The 16,818-nt window shown below is 42.9% G+C and overlaps 1 protein-coding gene across 1 annotated transcript in view; it reads left to right on the top strand.

Moving 5' to 3' along the window:
- The window catches only part of minar1 (membrane integral NOTCH2 associated receptor 1), a 99,646-nt gene that overhangs the window by 59,300 nt on the left and 23,528 nt on the right, over window positions 1-16,818 (top strand). Inside the window, exon 2 of the mRNA XM_043677075.2 lies at window positions 567-821. Coding sequence (XP_043533010.2) covers window positions 567-821 — 255 coding nt within the window. The remainder of the gene's footprint in view (window positions 1-566; window positions 822-16,818) is intronic.

The raw sequence follows: 16,818 nt of genomic DNA, 5'->3' as shown, positions 1-16,818 counted from the left end.
GTGCTGATCTTGATAGATTTCAACAGTTTGAACAATTCTGGCTCACCACGTTTCAAAAATAGATCAGAAAGCTCTACTGGCCCACACAAACCAGTTCAAGAAATATCATGTAATGTTTTCAAAACCCTTCCCTCCCCGCCAACCTAGAGAAGCTGGTTGTAAATGTTCTCTGTTGTCCCTATCTGATTGCCTTCAGATTAAGACTGCCGAAAAAGAAATATTTAAAAATCACACAACACCAGGTTATCGTCCAACATGTTTATCTGGAAGCACTAGCTTTCGGAACGCTGCTCCTTCATCAGCTGCCTAAGGAGCAGACCTCCAAAAGCTAGGACTTCCAAATAAACCAGTTGGACTATAACCTGGTGTTATGTGATTTTTAACTTTGTCCACCCCAGTCCAACACTGGCACCTCCACATCATAAAGAAGAAATAAAATAAAACCATTGATTTTATTTTAACAGTATTTCATTTTTGAATTCAAACATCCTATTGAATAACTTTCTTTGCTTTTAGTGAGGTGTCTGAACTGCTCATTGGCTTTAATGCTTCGACATCTTTTCCAGTTAGATCGACGATACGTCATTTCACAATCACACAGACCAGCAAAGCCTGGGAAAGATTCTCTTCTGATTGAACAAGTCTTCAGCCCACACGCTTATCCCAATTCCATGAAGTCCCACATGAAAAGCAATCCGTTGTACACAGACCTCCGACTGACTGAGGTCTTAGAGCAAAAGCGACCTCAGCCATCATGGACCATAGAGGAATACAACAGGAATGCTAGTGAGAAGGCCAAATCAGCCATTTTGGATATTCAGGTAAGGCTTAGTTTCAATATCTTCCCACTTTATCTGAAGTGTTTGTTGTCACTGCTTAACCTTATTTTACAATCTTTTGTCAGAGTCAGGGAGTGGTCATCGTACAACAGACAAGGAGAATGCTTTAACAAGCACAGAGGTGCCCCAGGAGGAAGCCTGTTTTATTTTCCCTTTGTTTTGGACCATTTTGAAGATCCAAAGGGGCATTTATTTTAGCTCCTTGTACTCTCCCTGTTCCCAATGTGCTTGATGGGGCTCGGTGTGAGGGGAATTTTATGTTTAGTTGAAATGAGCAGGGGAAGTTCCTCTGGATTTTAAACCATTGTTGTCCCTGGGACAACAGGATGTTCGATGGGGATGGAGCAGAGGGGATTGATTTATTTGTTTTCTTTGATTTTGCTTGAGTTTGAGTTTATTTTTAGTTTGGGCCCTTGTGGTCACTGCCCAAAAGACGTTGGTGGGAACAGAGTCAAGGGAGGACATTTTTTTGTTTGTTTATTTATTTTTGTTTTTCTCCAAAGTAATCGGTGAAGTCGGCGAACAAAGTCAAGGCAGCTAGATTTTCTGTTTCAAAAGAGTAGAGTGAGCTTTCCTCTGTGTTTCACCCAGTGCTATCCATCCAAGGAGTGTCTGATGGGGGGAGTTGAGTTGAATTGAGTTGAATTTATTGTCACGTGTACCAAGGCACAGTGAAAAGCTTTGTTTTGCGAGCAATCCAGGCAGCTCACAGAGTTAAGTAGCATAGATAAGTAAATAATAGGTAAACAGCGGCAAAAACCAGAACACAGATACAGGAAAATGTTAAGAGTTTGTGAGTCCATTCAGTATTCTAACAACAGTAGGGTAGAAACTGTTTTGAAACCGGCTGGTGCATGTGTTCAGGCTTCTGTACCTTCTCCCCGATGGTAGAGGTTGTAGAAAAACATTGCCAGGGTGGGATGGATCTTTGAGAATGCTGGTGGCCTTTCCTTGGCAGCGGGCCTGGTGGATGGATTCTATGGACGGGAGGGTTGGCCTTTGAGATTGTCCGGGCCGAGTTCACCACTCTCTGTAACCGTCTCCGATCTTGAATGGTACAGTTGCCATCCCAGGTAGCGATACATCCAGACAGAATGCTTTCGATGGCGCACCTATGAAAGTTGGCAAAGGTATTTGTTGTCATGCCAAATTTCCTCAGCTGACTGAAGAAGAAGAGACATTATTGGGCTGTTGTAACCAGTGCATCCACATGAAGAGTCCAAGAAAGCTTGTTGTGGATTTCTACTTCCAGGAGCTTGACATTCTCCACTCGTTCCACCTCTGTGCTGTTAATATGTAGGGAGGCATTAGAATCAGGGGTTCTCAGATTTTTTCTGTTTATACCTTTCATTTAAAAGCGTAGAAACAGAAGGAGGCCATTCATTTCCTCAATTTCTCTGTTTCCTCTGTTTTGACATTCAATGCAATTGTGGCTAATCTGTATCTTAACTTCATATACCTTAGTTTACATCCTTTAACTCCCTTGCATAACAGTACAACAGAAAAGTTATTTAGAGTAGAATAGTAATTTATTGTCACTTGTACTTGTATAAAAAAATACAGTGAAAAGTGTTTAAGTCACCATACTCCGGCACTATTTTAATGACAAATTATACATATAAAACAAATTAAGACAAAGTCCATCTTAGTTCAATTCATGGTTCCAATGCTCCTCAGATTGGGGAAACCTGATGCTCCAGCCATTGAAAGGAATCCCGGGCCATTGCAATCTCAGGCCGGACCCACCATAATGCCAAAGCTGCCTCAAAGAATCCAGGGCTGGGCTGGACTCATCATGACTCCGAAAACACTGCAGATGCAGTTTCAAGGAATCCCGGGCCAGTGGGATCCTGGATCCAGACCCACCACATCACTGAAGCCGCTGAAGCACCCCACCACGTCGTAGGACCTTCCAGGACACGGCACAATTGCCACAAGGAATGGCCATATTTATCAAATCTATTTAACAAATACTCATCAATTAAAATTTTCAATAATCCCTTCCTCAGTCTTACCAGTGTTTGGTTATTATGTGTAATGTTCAAAATCATTCAGCAGTCCACAGAAATTAGGTCCAACAATAAAACACTAACATCCTTGCAGAGAGTTCTTAGCTTTTGAGATTTGATTTAAACACCCATTGGAGAAGATTCTTCATTTTGATATAAATGATCTCAACACTTTCCACTCACTGTCAATGTTAATAGCAAGAACCATAAACTAAATAAATAAACTACAAATTTGTAACTTTTAACACAACCTGGAATAAATGCAAATTAATTATGTATTAACATTACTTTGTACTTCTAATCCAGCACTGTTAATTTTAGTTAATTGATGTAACAAAAATATAATGTATTGCAACCACAAGCAGCATGATCACTCCCTATTCAAATATGACACTGCACAGTCATACAGTTCCACAGTGCAGTGTTCTTTATTCAAGCAGGGTAGCTCTGGAGGCCAATTCAACAACAGCTTTCAGCCAGAGTTTTATTGTAAGACAGACCACAACAGGGCAGATGTCTCAAAACTTTCCTTCCTCGGGTCATGACAGCCCTGATGAGGTAACTTGCAAGAGTCCCTTTTCAAGTGACTACCCAATAGTTTGAAGATCATCATATTGTGCAATTTTTTCCTCTTCCGGTGGATAATCTAATTTGGAGTTTAAAAGGAAGTTCAGGTCGAGATGAGATCAGCCAGGATTGTATTAAATGGTGGAGCACACTCAGGGGGCTGAAATTCCTACTCCTGTTCCTAATTCTTATATTCTTACATTTATTTTATTCTCTTTATGATTGGCCCTACTTCCACCACCCTCTAATTCCAGATCCTAATTCATTTTGTGATTACACTTGTCAATGTCGCCACTGGTTCTTTTACCAGTCACCTTTTAGTCTGTGTCTTCTGATTCTTATCTTTTGCCAATCAGAACAGTTGCTTCCTGTCTACCCCATCCTGCCCCTCATGAGTTTTGAATACTCATATTAACCTCCCAACCTTCTCTACCTTAAGGAGGACTGACCTTAAGGGCCTGTTTCCGCACTGTAGGCGACCTGATCTGATTAGCCACAATAGCCAGGCAAACTACATAGAATCATAGCCCCTTCCAGTATGGAAACAGGTCCTTTTCCCAACAGGTCCACATTGACCATCCAAAGAGTAACCCACCCAGGCCAATTTCCAACCACCCTCCCCAAATAAAATCCTATATTTACCCCTGATTAATGCACCTAATCTACACATCCCTAAACATTACGGGCAATTTAGCATGGCCAATTCACCTAACCTGCACAGCTTTAGATTGTGGGGGGAAACTAGAGCACCCAGAGGAAACCCATGCAAACACAGGAAGAATGTGCAAACTCCATACAGACTGTCATCCGAGGTTTGGAATTGAACCGGAGTCCCTGGAGCTGTGAGGCAGTAGTGCTAACCACTCGGGTTCTTCTTTTTTCTTTAAAATACTTAAAGAATCTTTTTGAAAACATCCTGATCTTCTTAACCAAGAGCTATCCTCCTTATATCTCCAGGGGTCCCAGCTGCCTGCTCCTTAGCTATACCTCCTCCTTTTTACTTGGGGTAATTTTCCAAATTTTGCTGGAGTTTGGGGCAGTTCCAGCAGATTGGAAAACAGCAAATATGATACAACTGTTTAAAAAAGCAGGTAAATACAATCCCTTCCCAAACATGGAGCAGGTGAATGGTCTCTCCCCAGTGTGACTGCGCCAAAGGATTTATAGCTGGAATGCATAATAGAGTTCTTCCTTACATTTCCACGGTTTCTCCATGGTGCGAGGGCAAACGGGACTGTATGGATGGATTTCCAGTTATGCTGGATAACTGTAACCTACACTGCATTCATCACATTTCCAGCATTTCTCTACAGCTCTGGAACCGATGTGAAAGATACATATTGTTTGACCAATTCATCATGTACCTACTGAACAATGTAAGGCAGCAGGAACAAGGCGTGTGGCAACATCATTAACTGGATTGTAAACATATAGCACAGCAAGCTCTCTTCCTCAGTTCCATCACCATGTTTCTATTTGTAATCTCCAGGTCCTACACAATCAAAAAATCAATACTCACTTTCCTGCATGCTATGATTTGGAGGTACCAGTGTTGGACTGGGGTGGATAAGCTTAAAAATCACACAACACCAAGTTATTGTCCAACAGGTTTATTTGGAAGCACTAGCTTTCGAGGCACCCCCTTTTCATCAGGTGGTTGTCGAACAGCACCATAAGACACAGAAGTTAGAGCAAAAGGGTGTCAGGGGTGTCAGAATATTTTAATCTAAATTTGTTTTAGTCTTTCATCTTTTAGAATGGGATATGCTAGTTTCAGTTCTTTAATATGTACATCCCGGAGCTCCTTTTAAGTTATATCCTCAAGTTAGCTTCAGCTTTTCTAACAAGAGGTTCCATCTCAGCTCAGATGATGTATTAAAGGTGTGAGGTTAAAGTCTGTCTGTGTCCCAATGTTGAATCAGAATGGTTCTATTGCTAAAGTTGGACTTTACAGAGTCTTACATGTATTTATGCAGTCTTTGAGTGAACTAAAATGTAATTCTGCAAATACAAATTCACCCCATAAACTTATATATGTGTTTGGGTGTGTGTGAGTGTGATGGGGTATAAGTCTGTGAGAGGGTGTGTGCATCGATATGAGTGCAGAGGGTGTACGTGTGTGCACATGAGAGAGCTTGTGTATGAGAGAGGCTCTGTGTGATTGCATGAGCACATAGGTGTGTGTGTGTGTGTGTGTGTGTGTGTGTGTGTGTGTGTGTGTGTGTGTGTGTGTGTGTGTGTGTGTGTGTGTGTGTGTGTGTGTGTGTGTGTGTGTGTGTGTGTGTGTGTGTGTGTGTGTGTGTGTGTGTGTGAGAAAAAGAGAGAGTATAGTGCAGTGGGGTCACTTGTAGTGTGACATGAACCCAAAGTCTTGGGTGAGGCCATCCCCATGGGTACCAAATGTGGCTATCAGCCTCTGCTCAGCCACTTTGCGTTGTGTGTTCTGAAGTCCGCCTTGGAGGATGGTCACCTGATGGTCCGAGGCCGAATTTCCAGGACCACTGAAGTATTACCCAACTGGGAGGGAACACTCTTCTCTATTGATTGTTGTGTGGCATCCATTCATCTGTTGCCGTCGCCTCTGCTTGGTCTCTCCAATGCACCATGCCTCAGGGCATCCTTGTCTGCAGCGTATGAGATAGACACTGTTGGTTGTGTCACATGAGTACCTACCATGTACATTGTGGGAGGTGTCCCCATGTGTAATAGTGGTTTCCATGTCGAACTGACATGTCTTTCAGTGGCTGCCATGACAGGTTTATGGTCGATGTTATCCTGAAGGCTGGGCAGTTTGCTTCAAACTGTTTGAGGTTTCGTGGTTGTTTGAAGGTGAGAATTGCAGGTGTGGAAAAGGTCTTGGCGAGATATTCATCCTCATCAATAACATGTTGCAGGCTGTGAAGAACATGGTGTAGTTTCCCAGCTCCTGGGAAGTACTGGACAACCAAGGGTACCCTGTCGGTTGCAGCTCATGTCTGTCTCCTGAGGAGGTCTTTACAATTTCTCACTGTGGCATGTCAGAACTGGCAGTCGATGAGTTGAGCATCATACCTTGTTCTTATGAGGGCATCCTTGAGCACTTTGACGAGTCCACCATGTTCCTCCTCATCTGAACAGATCCTGTGCATGCCTATCTGTAAGGGATGGCTGTTTCAATATGTTTTAGGTGGAAGCTGGAGAAGTGTAGCATTGTGAGGTTATCTATGGGTTTGTTGTAGAGTGAGGTGCTGAGGTACCCATCCTTGATGGAGATACATGTATCCAAGAATGAGACAGATAGTAGAGAGTAGTCCATGGTGAGTTTGATGGTGGGATGAAACTCGCTGATATCACTGCATAGTTGTTTCAGTGACTCTTTGGCATGGGTCCAGAGGAAGAAAATATTGTCAATATACCTGGTGTATAAGGTTGGTTGGAGGTCCTGCGTAGAGAAGAAGTCTTGTTCGAATCTGTGCATGAAAATGTTGTCATATTGGGGTGCAAATTTGGTCTCCATGGCTGTTCTATGTGTCTGGATGAAGAACTGGTTGTCAAAGATGAAGACGTTGTGATCGAGAATAAAGCGGATGAGTTGTAGGATGGTGTTTGGTGTTTGGAGTTTGGCAGTTGTTGGTGTTGAGTACTGAGGCTGTTGCAGCGATGCCATCATTGTGGGGGATGTTGGTGTAGAGTGCTGCCACATCCATTGTGATGAGAAATGTTTGCGGTTCAACTGATTCGTGGGTGCTGTGTTATAGAGTCATAGAGTCATAGAGATGTACAGCATGGAAACAGACCCTTCGGTCCAACCTGTCCATGCCGACCAGATATCCCAACCCAATCTAGCCCCACCTGCCAGCACCCGGCCTACATCCCTCCAAACTCTTCCTATTCATATACCCATCCAAATGCCTCTTAAATGTTGCAATTGTACCAGCCTCTGCCACATCCTCTGGTAGCTCATTCAATATGCGTACCACCTCTGCATGAAAAATTTGCCCTGTAGGTCTCTTTTATATCTTTCCCCTCTCACCCTAAACCTATGCCCTCTAGTTCTGGACTATCCGACCCCAGGGAAAAGATTTTGTCTATTTATCCTATCCATGCCCCTCATAATTTTGTAAACCTCTTTAAGGTCACTCCTCAGCCTCCGACGCTCCAGGGAAAACAGCCCCAGCCTGTTCAGCCTCTCCCTATAACTCAAATCCTCCAACCCTGGCAACATCCTTGTAAATCTTTTCTGAACCCTTTCAAGTTTCACAACATCTTTCCGATAGGAAGGAGACCAGAATTGCAGACAATATTCCAACAGTGGCCTAACCAGTGTCCTGTACAACTGCAACATGACCTCCCAACTCCTGTACTCAATACTCTGACTAATAAAGGAAAGCACACCAAACGCCTTCTTCACTATCCTATCTACCTGTGACTCCACTTTCAAGGAGCTATGAACCTGCACTCCAAGGTCTTTTTGTTCAGCAACACTCCCTAGGACCTTACCATTAAGTGTATAAGTCCTGCTAAGATTTGCTTTCTCAAAATGCAGCACCTCGCATTTATCTGAACTAAACTCCATCTGCCACTTCTCAGCCCATTGGCCCATCTGATCCAGATCCTGTTGCAATCTGAGGTAACCCTCTTCGCTGTCCACTACACCTCTAATTTTGGTGTCATCTGCAAACTTACTAACTGTACCTCTTATGCTCGCATCCAAATCATTTATGCAAATGACAAAAAGTAGAGGACCCAGCACAGATCCTTGTGGCACTCCACTGGTCACAGGCCTCCAGTCTGAAAAACAACCCTCCACCACCACCCTCTGTCTTCTACTTTGAGCCAGTTCTGTATCCAAATGGCCAATTCTCCCTGTATTCCATGAGTTCCTGTAAGATATCTGTAGTGCCGTGATAGAAGCTGCGGGTCTGTACAATGGATTTCAAGATGCCTTCAACATAGCCAGAGATGTTCTCACATAGGTCCCATTGCCTGATACGATGGGACATCCTGGTGTGTTGGATTTGTGTATCTTCGCAAGGCAGTAGGAGTACCCTACACAGGAAGTACACAGGATGGGAGTGCATAGGGTACTCTGAAGAACTGGATCCAAAGTCCTAATCAATGCTTTTAGTTCGCGGGTGTGCTCTTTGGTTGAATCGGCCGGTAGTTGCCTGTAGTGTTCCTGGTTGTTCGGTTGTCGGTACACTTCCTTGCAGTAATCTGTTCTATTCTGAATGACGACGGCTCCTCCTTTATCTGCTGGTTAGATGGCAATGCTGTGATTGGTTTTGAGAGCATGGATGATATTGTGTTGTGATCAGATAATGTTTTGCTCTACCTGGTGGGTGCAGCTGATGAATCTGGCATTTATATGCTTCCTGACGCTTTGAGGATACATGTCAAGCCCAGGGCAGTGGCCCTCCAGTGGGGTCAGGTTCACTCCTTCTTTAGTCACTCCTCTACGGATCCCTGTGATGACTGTTCAGGTTCATCAGTGAGCTCATTGGGATCACTGCTGACATCATGAAAGAATTCACAGAGTCTCATTTGTCTGATGAATTCCTCCGTGTCTGCTGCAAGACCCATAGCGTCCATTTTGGTGATGGGGCAGAAATTGAGTCCCCTGCTAAGAACTTCAATCTCTTCCAGTTGAAGGGTGTGGCCCAATAAGTTGACAATCGACTTCTCACTGGTGAAAACATTTTCAACTGTGGTGCCAGGATGGGCTTGGCTACTGCTGGTGGTGATGCCAAGTTTCTCCAGTTTGTTGTTCTTGGTGTGTATGGACGTGGTGTAGTTCTGTCGCCTTGTCTGTTTGGCAATGTCCCGTAACTGTACTGCGGTATCCTGAGTGCAGGTTGAGAGTGTGGACTCCATCTTAGTTTCAAGGTTACGGTGCCTGCTGTAGAGTTGGTGAATGAGCTGATTGAGGAGTTTGCGAGAGGTGCTGTGGCAAAGTCTGTCCGCATTGCTGCAGCAACTTGATGTCTGTGTCAATATGCACGATCCTCTTGGAGATCCTCTCCACTTTGAGCTGGCAGTTAGTGGTGTCGATGGTAGTCATGATTTGGAGATGCCGGTGTTTGACTGGGGTGGACAAGCTTAAAAATCACACAACACCAGGTTATAGTCCAAAAGAAGAACTACGCCATGTTCTTTGCAGCCCGCAACACATTATAGATGCGGATGAGCACCTCGCCAAGACCTTCCCCATGCCTCCACCTCTCACCTTTAAAGGGTGACGCCAGGGACCCGGGTTCATTGTCTGTGTGGAGTTTGCACATTCTCCCTGTGTCTGCGTGGGTTTCCTCTGGGTTCTCCAGTTTCCTCCCACAATCAAAGATGTGCGGGTGAACTGACCATGCTAAATTACTCAGTGTTAGGTGTATTAGTCATTAGTAAATATAGGGTAGGGGAATAAGTCTGGGTGGGTTGCTCTTTGGAAGGTCAGTGTGAATGTTGTTGGGCCGAATGGCCTGTTTCCATACTATAGGGAATCTAATCTAATCTAATCACCAAATCTTAAACAGACCACTGTTTGCAGCAAACTGCCCAGCCTTCAGCACAACACCGTACAACCCTGTCATGGCAACCACTGCAAGACATGTCAGTGTTGACATGGATACCACCATTACACATGGGAGGATCTCCCACCATGTACGCAGCAGGTACCCATGTGACTCGGCAATGTTGTCTATCGCTGCAGGAAAGGATGCCCTGAGGCTTGGTACATTGGCGAGCAGACTCTATGACAATGGATGAATGGATACTGTACAACAATTACCAGGTAGGAGTGTTCCCTCCCAGTCGGGGAACACTTCAGCAGTCTGGAATATTTGGTCTCTGACCACTGGGTCACCATTCTCCAAGGTGGACATCAGGACAAGAAACAACGCAAAGTAGCTGGGCAGAGTCTGATAGCCATGGGGATGACCTCAACCGGGACCTTGGGTTCATGAGACCCCACTGCATTATATGCTCTCTCACACACACAAGCGCACACACGCACACTCCTACATACTCATACTCACGCAGACCCTCTCTCATACACAAACTCTCTCTTATACGCACACACATACACCCATTGCATTTGCATCTATGTATGCACCCTTTTGCAGGCTCCATCACACTCACACACACAGTTAACCAAGCTTACACACATACATATACACACTCTTTCACATGCACTCACATCCACATGTACGCACTCACATCCACATGTACACACTCACATGCACACTCACTGTCTCTCCTGCACGCACAAAGATAAAAGTTTATGGGGTGAATTTGTCTTTGCAGAATTACATTTTATTTTGCTCAAAAACTGCATAAATCCATGTATGATTCCGTAAGCACACTTTAGAAATAGAACCAGTCTGACTCAACATTGGGACACAGACTTTAACCTCACACCATTAATGCGAGAAAGCACCTATTGTTAGAAAAGCTAAAGCTATCTTGAGGGTATAATTTAAAAGGAGTTCTGGGATTTGCATATTAAAGAACCAAAACTAGCATATCCCATTCTAAAAGATGAAACACTTAAATTCCTCACCAAATTCACAATTCTTATCTTGTCCACAAGTTACAGAGGACTCTTACCCATTCTAAGTGACTGGGAGCAGATAGAATCAGGTTACTCTGTGGAATGCAATAACAGCCACCCCATAGTGAGTGCAATGCAGCATGTTCACATGAAGATGCAATCATTGCATGTAGGACTGTGAGTGAAGAAACTCAGTGCAAGTTTAGATTCTTCAGGGCACTTCATTGTAGAGGGCACTGTGTTAGGAGGTAACGTGCACAGTTTCAGGGTGTAGAAGACACTGTGTTTGGGTGTGGAGGGCATTGTATCAGTGTGCAGAGGGTGCTGTATCATGATGTAGAGTGTTCTGCATTGGGCTGTAAACTGACATAGAAACAAAGAATAGGAGCCAGAGTAGCCCATTCAGCCCTTGAGCTTGCACTACTATTCAATATGATAATGGATGATCATTCACTTAGTATCCTGTTCCTATTTTCTCCATATACTTTTCAATCCCTTTTGTCCTAAGAACTATGTCTAATTTCTTCTTGAAAACATTTAATGTTTTGCCCTCAACTACATTCTGTGGCAGACAGTTCCACAGACTTCCCACTCTCTGTTTGAAAGCATTTCTCCACATCTCAGTCCTAAATGATGTACCCTGTATCCTTCGATGGTGACCCCTGGTCTTGTTTCCACAGTTATCAAGAGCATCCTTCCAGCATTTACATTAACCTGTCCTGTTAGAATTTTATAGGTTTCCATGAGATCATCCATCATTCTTCTAATCTCCATCGAATATCATCCTAAATGATCCACCTTCTGCATATGCTAGTCCTGCCATCCCAGGAATCAGTCTGGTTCATTGCATTCTCTCTGTAACCAGAACATCCTTCCTCAGAGAAGGAGCCCCAAACTGCACACAGTGTTCTAAGTGTGGTCACACCAAGGCAGTTACAGCAAGACATTCCTGCCCCTGTTTCCTGATTCTCTTGCGATGAAGGCCAACATACCATTTACCTTCTTTACTTTCAATGACTGATGTACAAGGGCATCTCCTTATTTCCTTCCTGATTTTACTCCAAATCTGGATAATCTAACCTTCATCTACAGTATACTGCAGCTGCCAGACATTTTCTCATTCACACAATTTGTCTTTGTCACACTGAAGCATCTCTGCATCCTCCTCACGGCTCACCTTCCTACCCAACTTTGTGTTATCTGTGCTTGGGAGACATTTACTACCCTCACCTAAGTCATTAAAACATATTGTGATTAGTTGGCGTCCAAGCACTGATTGCTACTGTAGTCCACTAGTCACTTCCTAATGCTTGGAAAAAGGCATGTTTATTTCTACTTTTCATATCTTGTCTCCCAAACAGTTCTCTATCCATGCATACACTACCCCCAATCCTATCCACTTAAATTTTACGTGAGTCTCCTAAGTAGAACTTTATTAAAGGCCATTGAACGTCCAAGTAAACCACATTCACTGGCTCCCCCTTTTCCACTCTACTAATTACACCCTCAAAAAGTTCTAGTAGATTTTTCAAATTTGATTTCCTCTTTGTAAATGCATGCTGACTCTGTCTGATTTCTTTTCTGTGATTCTGTTTTCCAAATGCTCTACTATTAAATCCTTTATAATGGACTCTAAATTTTGCCTAATACCATTGTTGGGCTAACCGGTCTTTAATTCCCTGGTTACTTTCCATTTTTCTTAATATAATGGGATTACATTAATGGCTTTCCAATCCATAGGAGGCTGTAGAATCATGAAAGATAACTAGCAGTGCATCCAACAATTCTTGAGCCACTTCTTCAAGTGCTCTAGGATGTAGCTTATCGGGACCTGGAGATTTATTTGCCTTTAATCCCATCAATTTTCTGACCACCTTTTCCCTAACAATGTTGATTTCCTTGAGTTCCTCCCTCTTGTTAGACCCTGTGTTCCCCTTCATGTCTGGGATGTCATTTGTGTCCATGGTTGCGAAGAAAGACCCAAGTATATATTTAATTGATCTGCCAACTCTTTGTTCCACATTATCACTCTTCTTCTGACTGGAAGGGAGCTATATTTGTCTTTACTAGTCTTTTTCTCTTCAAATCCCTATGAAAGCTTTTACAATCAATTAGTATGTTCTCCACAAGCTTACACTCAAACTTTATTTTTTCTCTGTTAATCAATCCCTTTGACTCCCTTTGTCTCCCTTTGCTGAAAACTAAAGTGCTCAAAACCTTAGGTCAGCTGTTTGGCCAATTTGTGTGTCTCTTACTGGATCTAATACAATCCCCAGTTTCTCTTGTTAACTGTAGTTAGACCAACTTTCCTGCCTTATTTTTGCACTAGGCAGGAATGAAAATTCTTGCAGTTCCTGCACATACCCTTTCACTGTTTGTCGTTACCTGTCGATTACAATCCTTTTAAGTTACATTCTCCAATTTATCAAAGCCTTGCTCATATTTAAAACCATTGTAGCTTCCTCCATATGACTCCAGATGCAAGGCAATGTGTTTGTCTCTTAACTGCCTTCTGGGCAATTAGGAATGTCCCAGCCAGTGATGCCCACATCCCATGAATGATTATAAAAACTTGTCAAAGAGTAGCGTGCACTATCTTAGGGAACAGAGGCTGTTTTGATCAGGATGGTAGACGTATGGTATGGAGAGGAAGATGTTTTACTCAAGGTGCAGAATGTGTTAGTGGGCACAGTGTCAAGATGTAGAGGGGCTTGTGTGAGGGTGTAGAGGCCCCTGTTTCAGAATGCAGAGGGCCCTGTGCTGGGATGCAGTGAGCACTAAGGTAGGCTTTGAGGGGTTCATTATGAGTGTGGATGGCAGCATAGCAAGAGTTATGCTGCTGTTTGGAATTTAATGGCTGAATTTAAATAGGAATAGCAATGTCTTTGGAATGTAGTGGCTTTATGTTAGCCTCATACACAAAAGGTCTCGAATAAAACTGTGCAGAAACTTTATAATTTATTGTGTCTTGTAGTGCAATGTAGTGCAATGCCTACCTATTGGCAGATGGACCAGGTTCAAGGCCTCCTGCCCTGGAGCTATGTCATAATATGTTTGAAGAGGTTGATTTAAAAAAAAAGGGCAGCAGGTGGGGGCACAGAATGGTATACATGTCTGAGTAGTCAGTAACTGTAATGACCAGGAAATAGTGACTTGAGTTCTATTCCTTTCATAGGCATAGATCTGAATAGGCAGAGAATTATCACCTAGAATGGAAGATTGGAAATTGAGTTAGTTTTCAGAAAGAAGGATTTAAAAATTGAATTGAGTTTTTGTTTTGAGAAGAATGACTGAAGACAATTGTAAAGTATTGGTTGTGGGTGGCACGGTGGCACAGTGGTTAGCACTGCTGCCTCACAGCGCCGGAGACCGGGTTCAATTCCCGCCTCAGGCAACTGACTGTGTGGAGTTTGCACGTTCTCCCCATGTCTGCGTGGGTTTCCTCCGGATGCTCCGGTTTCCTCCCACAGTCCAAAGATGTGCAGGTCAGGTGAATTGGCCATGCTAAATTGCCCGTAGTGTTAGGTAAGGGGTAAATGTAGGGGTATGGGTGGGTTGCGCTTCGGCGGGTCGGTGTGGACTTGTTGGGCCGAAGGGTCTGTTTCCACACTGTAATGTAATGTAATGTTTCCTGTCAATGTTCTGAAGCTGAAAGGTTTGCTCAATGGGAGGATGAAATGGACATAGGTTATATCCTTATCAAAGTGGAAACAAGGTTTGGCTTTGGCACTATCATTTCCTGAATCAAGATCAGGTATAAAGTATTCTCAGGGCTGGAGCGTCAAGAATTGGAAGCTGTGAGGAAGGTTTGGATAATCTAAAAAATTGGAAATCCCTCGTTCAGTGCCTACCTTTAAATTGCAAAACATTAAATAGACTTTTACTTATCTGTCATCTGTTAACTATGTTAGATTTTGGAAAGAATCACGCTTTTGAAACAGAAGTCTGAAGTCTTAAAAATATTTCTGGGACTACATTAATACCCACTGGCATCTTTGGAGCAGCCAATGCTAACACAAGGAATGTAAGAGTCAATGGTAGTAGCAATGAGAGATCATCCAGATATAGGCAGCAGGACAAATGTAAAGTCATAACTATAAAGAGTGAAATGAGAGATATATTTGGCAATTATACCAGATGATAGGAATTGGGGAGCTATAACAAAAGAATGAATACCAGGAATGACTGGGGTATATATGTAAATCAGGTGTTTTAGATGTGATTAAAAATGTAATGAATCATCTTAAGGAGAATAACAATGTATTTGAAATTACATATGGTATGGAAGTATCAGAAGGAACAGCTGGCAATGCTGATTAGAATTAGAATTAATATTACATTTTATTGTCACATATACTCAAGTACAGGGATACATGAGTACAGTGAAGGGTTTGCAAAGTCACCATTTCCAGTGCCATCTTAAGTACAAAGGTGCCTCACTACAAATCTTAGATACAGATTGGAAAAATAAAGAAATAAAGTTCAGCATTACAGTTCTTCTAAAGCAGAGAAAGAGAGAGAGAAAAAAATAAAAGCAGACGGAGGAGAAGAGTCTGCACTGAGCATCAAACTCAAGCTCGATCAGACAGAGGCAATTGTACAAGTCCCAAGGAGCCTCAGCCCAGTAATGAATGTTTTAGCAGCAGACTCATTTACTATTGCTAGGTTAAATAGTGGGTGAACACCCACACTGTCTGAAATGGATTGATTAAAATGATACTCAGATTATTTAAATAACGAGGGCAGATGTAAGGTTATGGAGTTTGCGAATTCCTCCTGCTTCAGGTTTAGGAATGGCAACATGCTGAAAACACGAAAAAGAACAGTGATTCACTGTAAAAGAGCAGGGATGAATAATTCCATTGGCATAGTTGATGTGTTGAGCAAGCCATCTATGCGGCTGATTCAAAAGCAGTTTGACATAGAACATGATGAGGTAATTGTTTTTGGAAAGTTATTGGATTTCAAATTTACACAAACTCAACATTGTAGCATTCCCTTAACAAATCATAATTTTTATCATCAAAACACAAATCAGGTGTTATTGGCATCAGAAGATTGGCATTTAAAGCAAAATAAAGTAATTATCTTCAAAACTACACCAGCATTCCATCCATTCGCGTGCAGATTAAAAATCCTACTAAGGGGTGAAGCAGTACTTTAAATTTACAGAACAACTTAGTGATAAATGCGATGTGTGTAAAAAAGGTACCACCACAGCCAAGAGTCAGTCTCCCATTTGGCAGAAACTTCGACCAAGTTGTGACAATGGACTTGTGCCTAAAAGGTAATATTTCCATAGTCCCACTCTCTCATTAGAGAGAGAGGCGACTGGTGATTATTTAACCTGAGGGTCACCACACCTCAGGTGAGGGGAGACGTTGAGAAGGAGTGTCCTTCATGGTAACCTCAGCAGTGAGGGAATTGAACCCACGCTACTGCCGTCAGAAACCAGCTGTCCAACCCACTGAGCTAAGCAACCCCTACTTGTGAGTATGAGATCGAGAAAAAAAACCACATTGTTGCCTTGCACTGCATAGCCATGATAATAGACACTGCCGGTCTACAATAATGATCCAGGGTTAGGGTCAGAAACTTTATTTCCAGCTCTGGTTGGAAAATAAACTATGTTTTGATGACTTCTGCTGTGTGGGGATTCCTGGGTAGTAGCCTCCTGTTTTGAAACTTGCCCAGAAATCCTCGCAGCTAGCACTGGAGAGAATTACCATCAAAATCGCACCCATTTTCACAGCAGTCAGTGTGTGCTATTCCATGTTTCAATGTCTAGCAGCACAACCAGTCACCATGACAGCGACGGTAAAAGGGTGAAGTATGTATGGTAGGTGGGTAGGAGTTTTGGGTAAAAACAAAACACTGCAAA

The sequence above is a fragment of the Chiloscyllium plagiosum genome, unplaced genomic scaffold (assembly GCF_037043375.1).
Source record: "Chiloscyllium plagiosum isolate Xiang-an unplaced genomic scaffold, Cpla_swu_hap1 HiC_scaffold_39, whole genome shotgun sequence".
Taxonomy (NCBI): Eukaryota; Metazoa; Chordata; class Chondrichthyes; order Orectolobiformes; family Hemiscylliidae; genus Chiloscyllium; species Chiloscyllium plagiosum.
The sequence above is the reverse complement of the archived record's forward strand: the minus strand, read 5'-3'. Positions and strand labels throughout refer to the sequence as shown.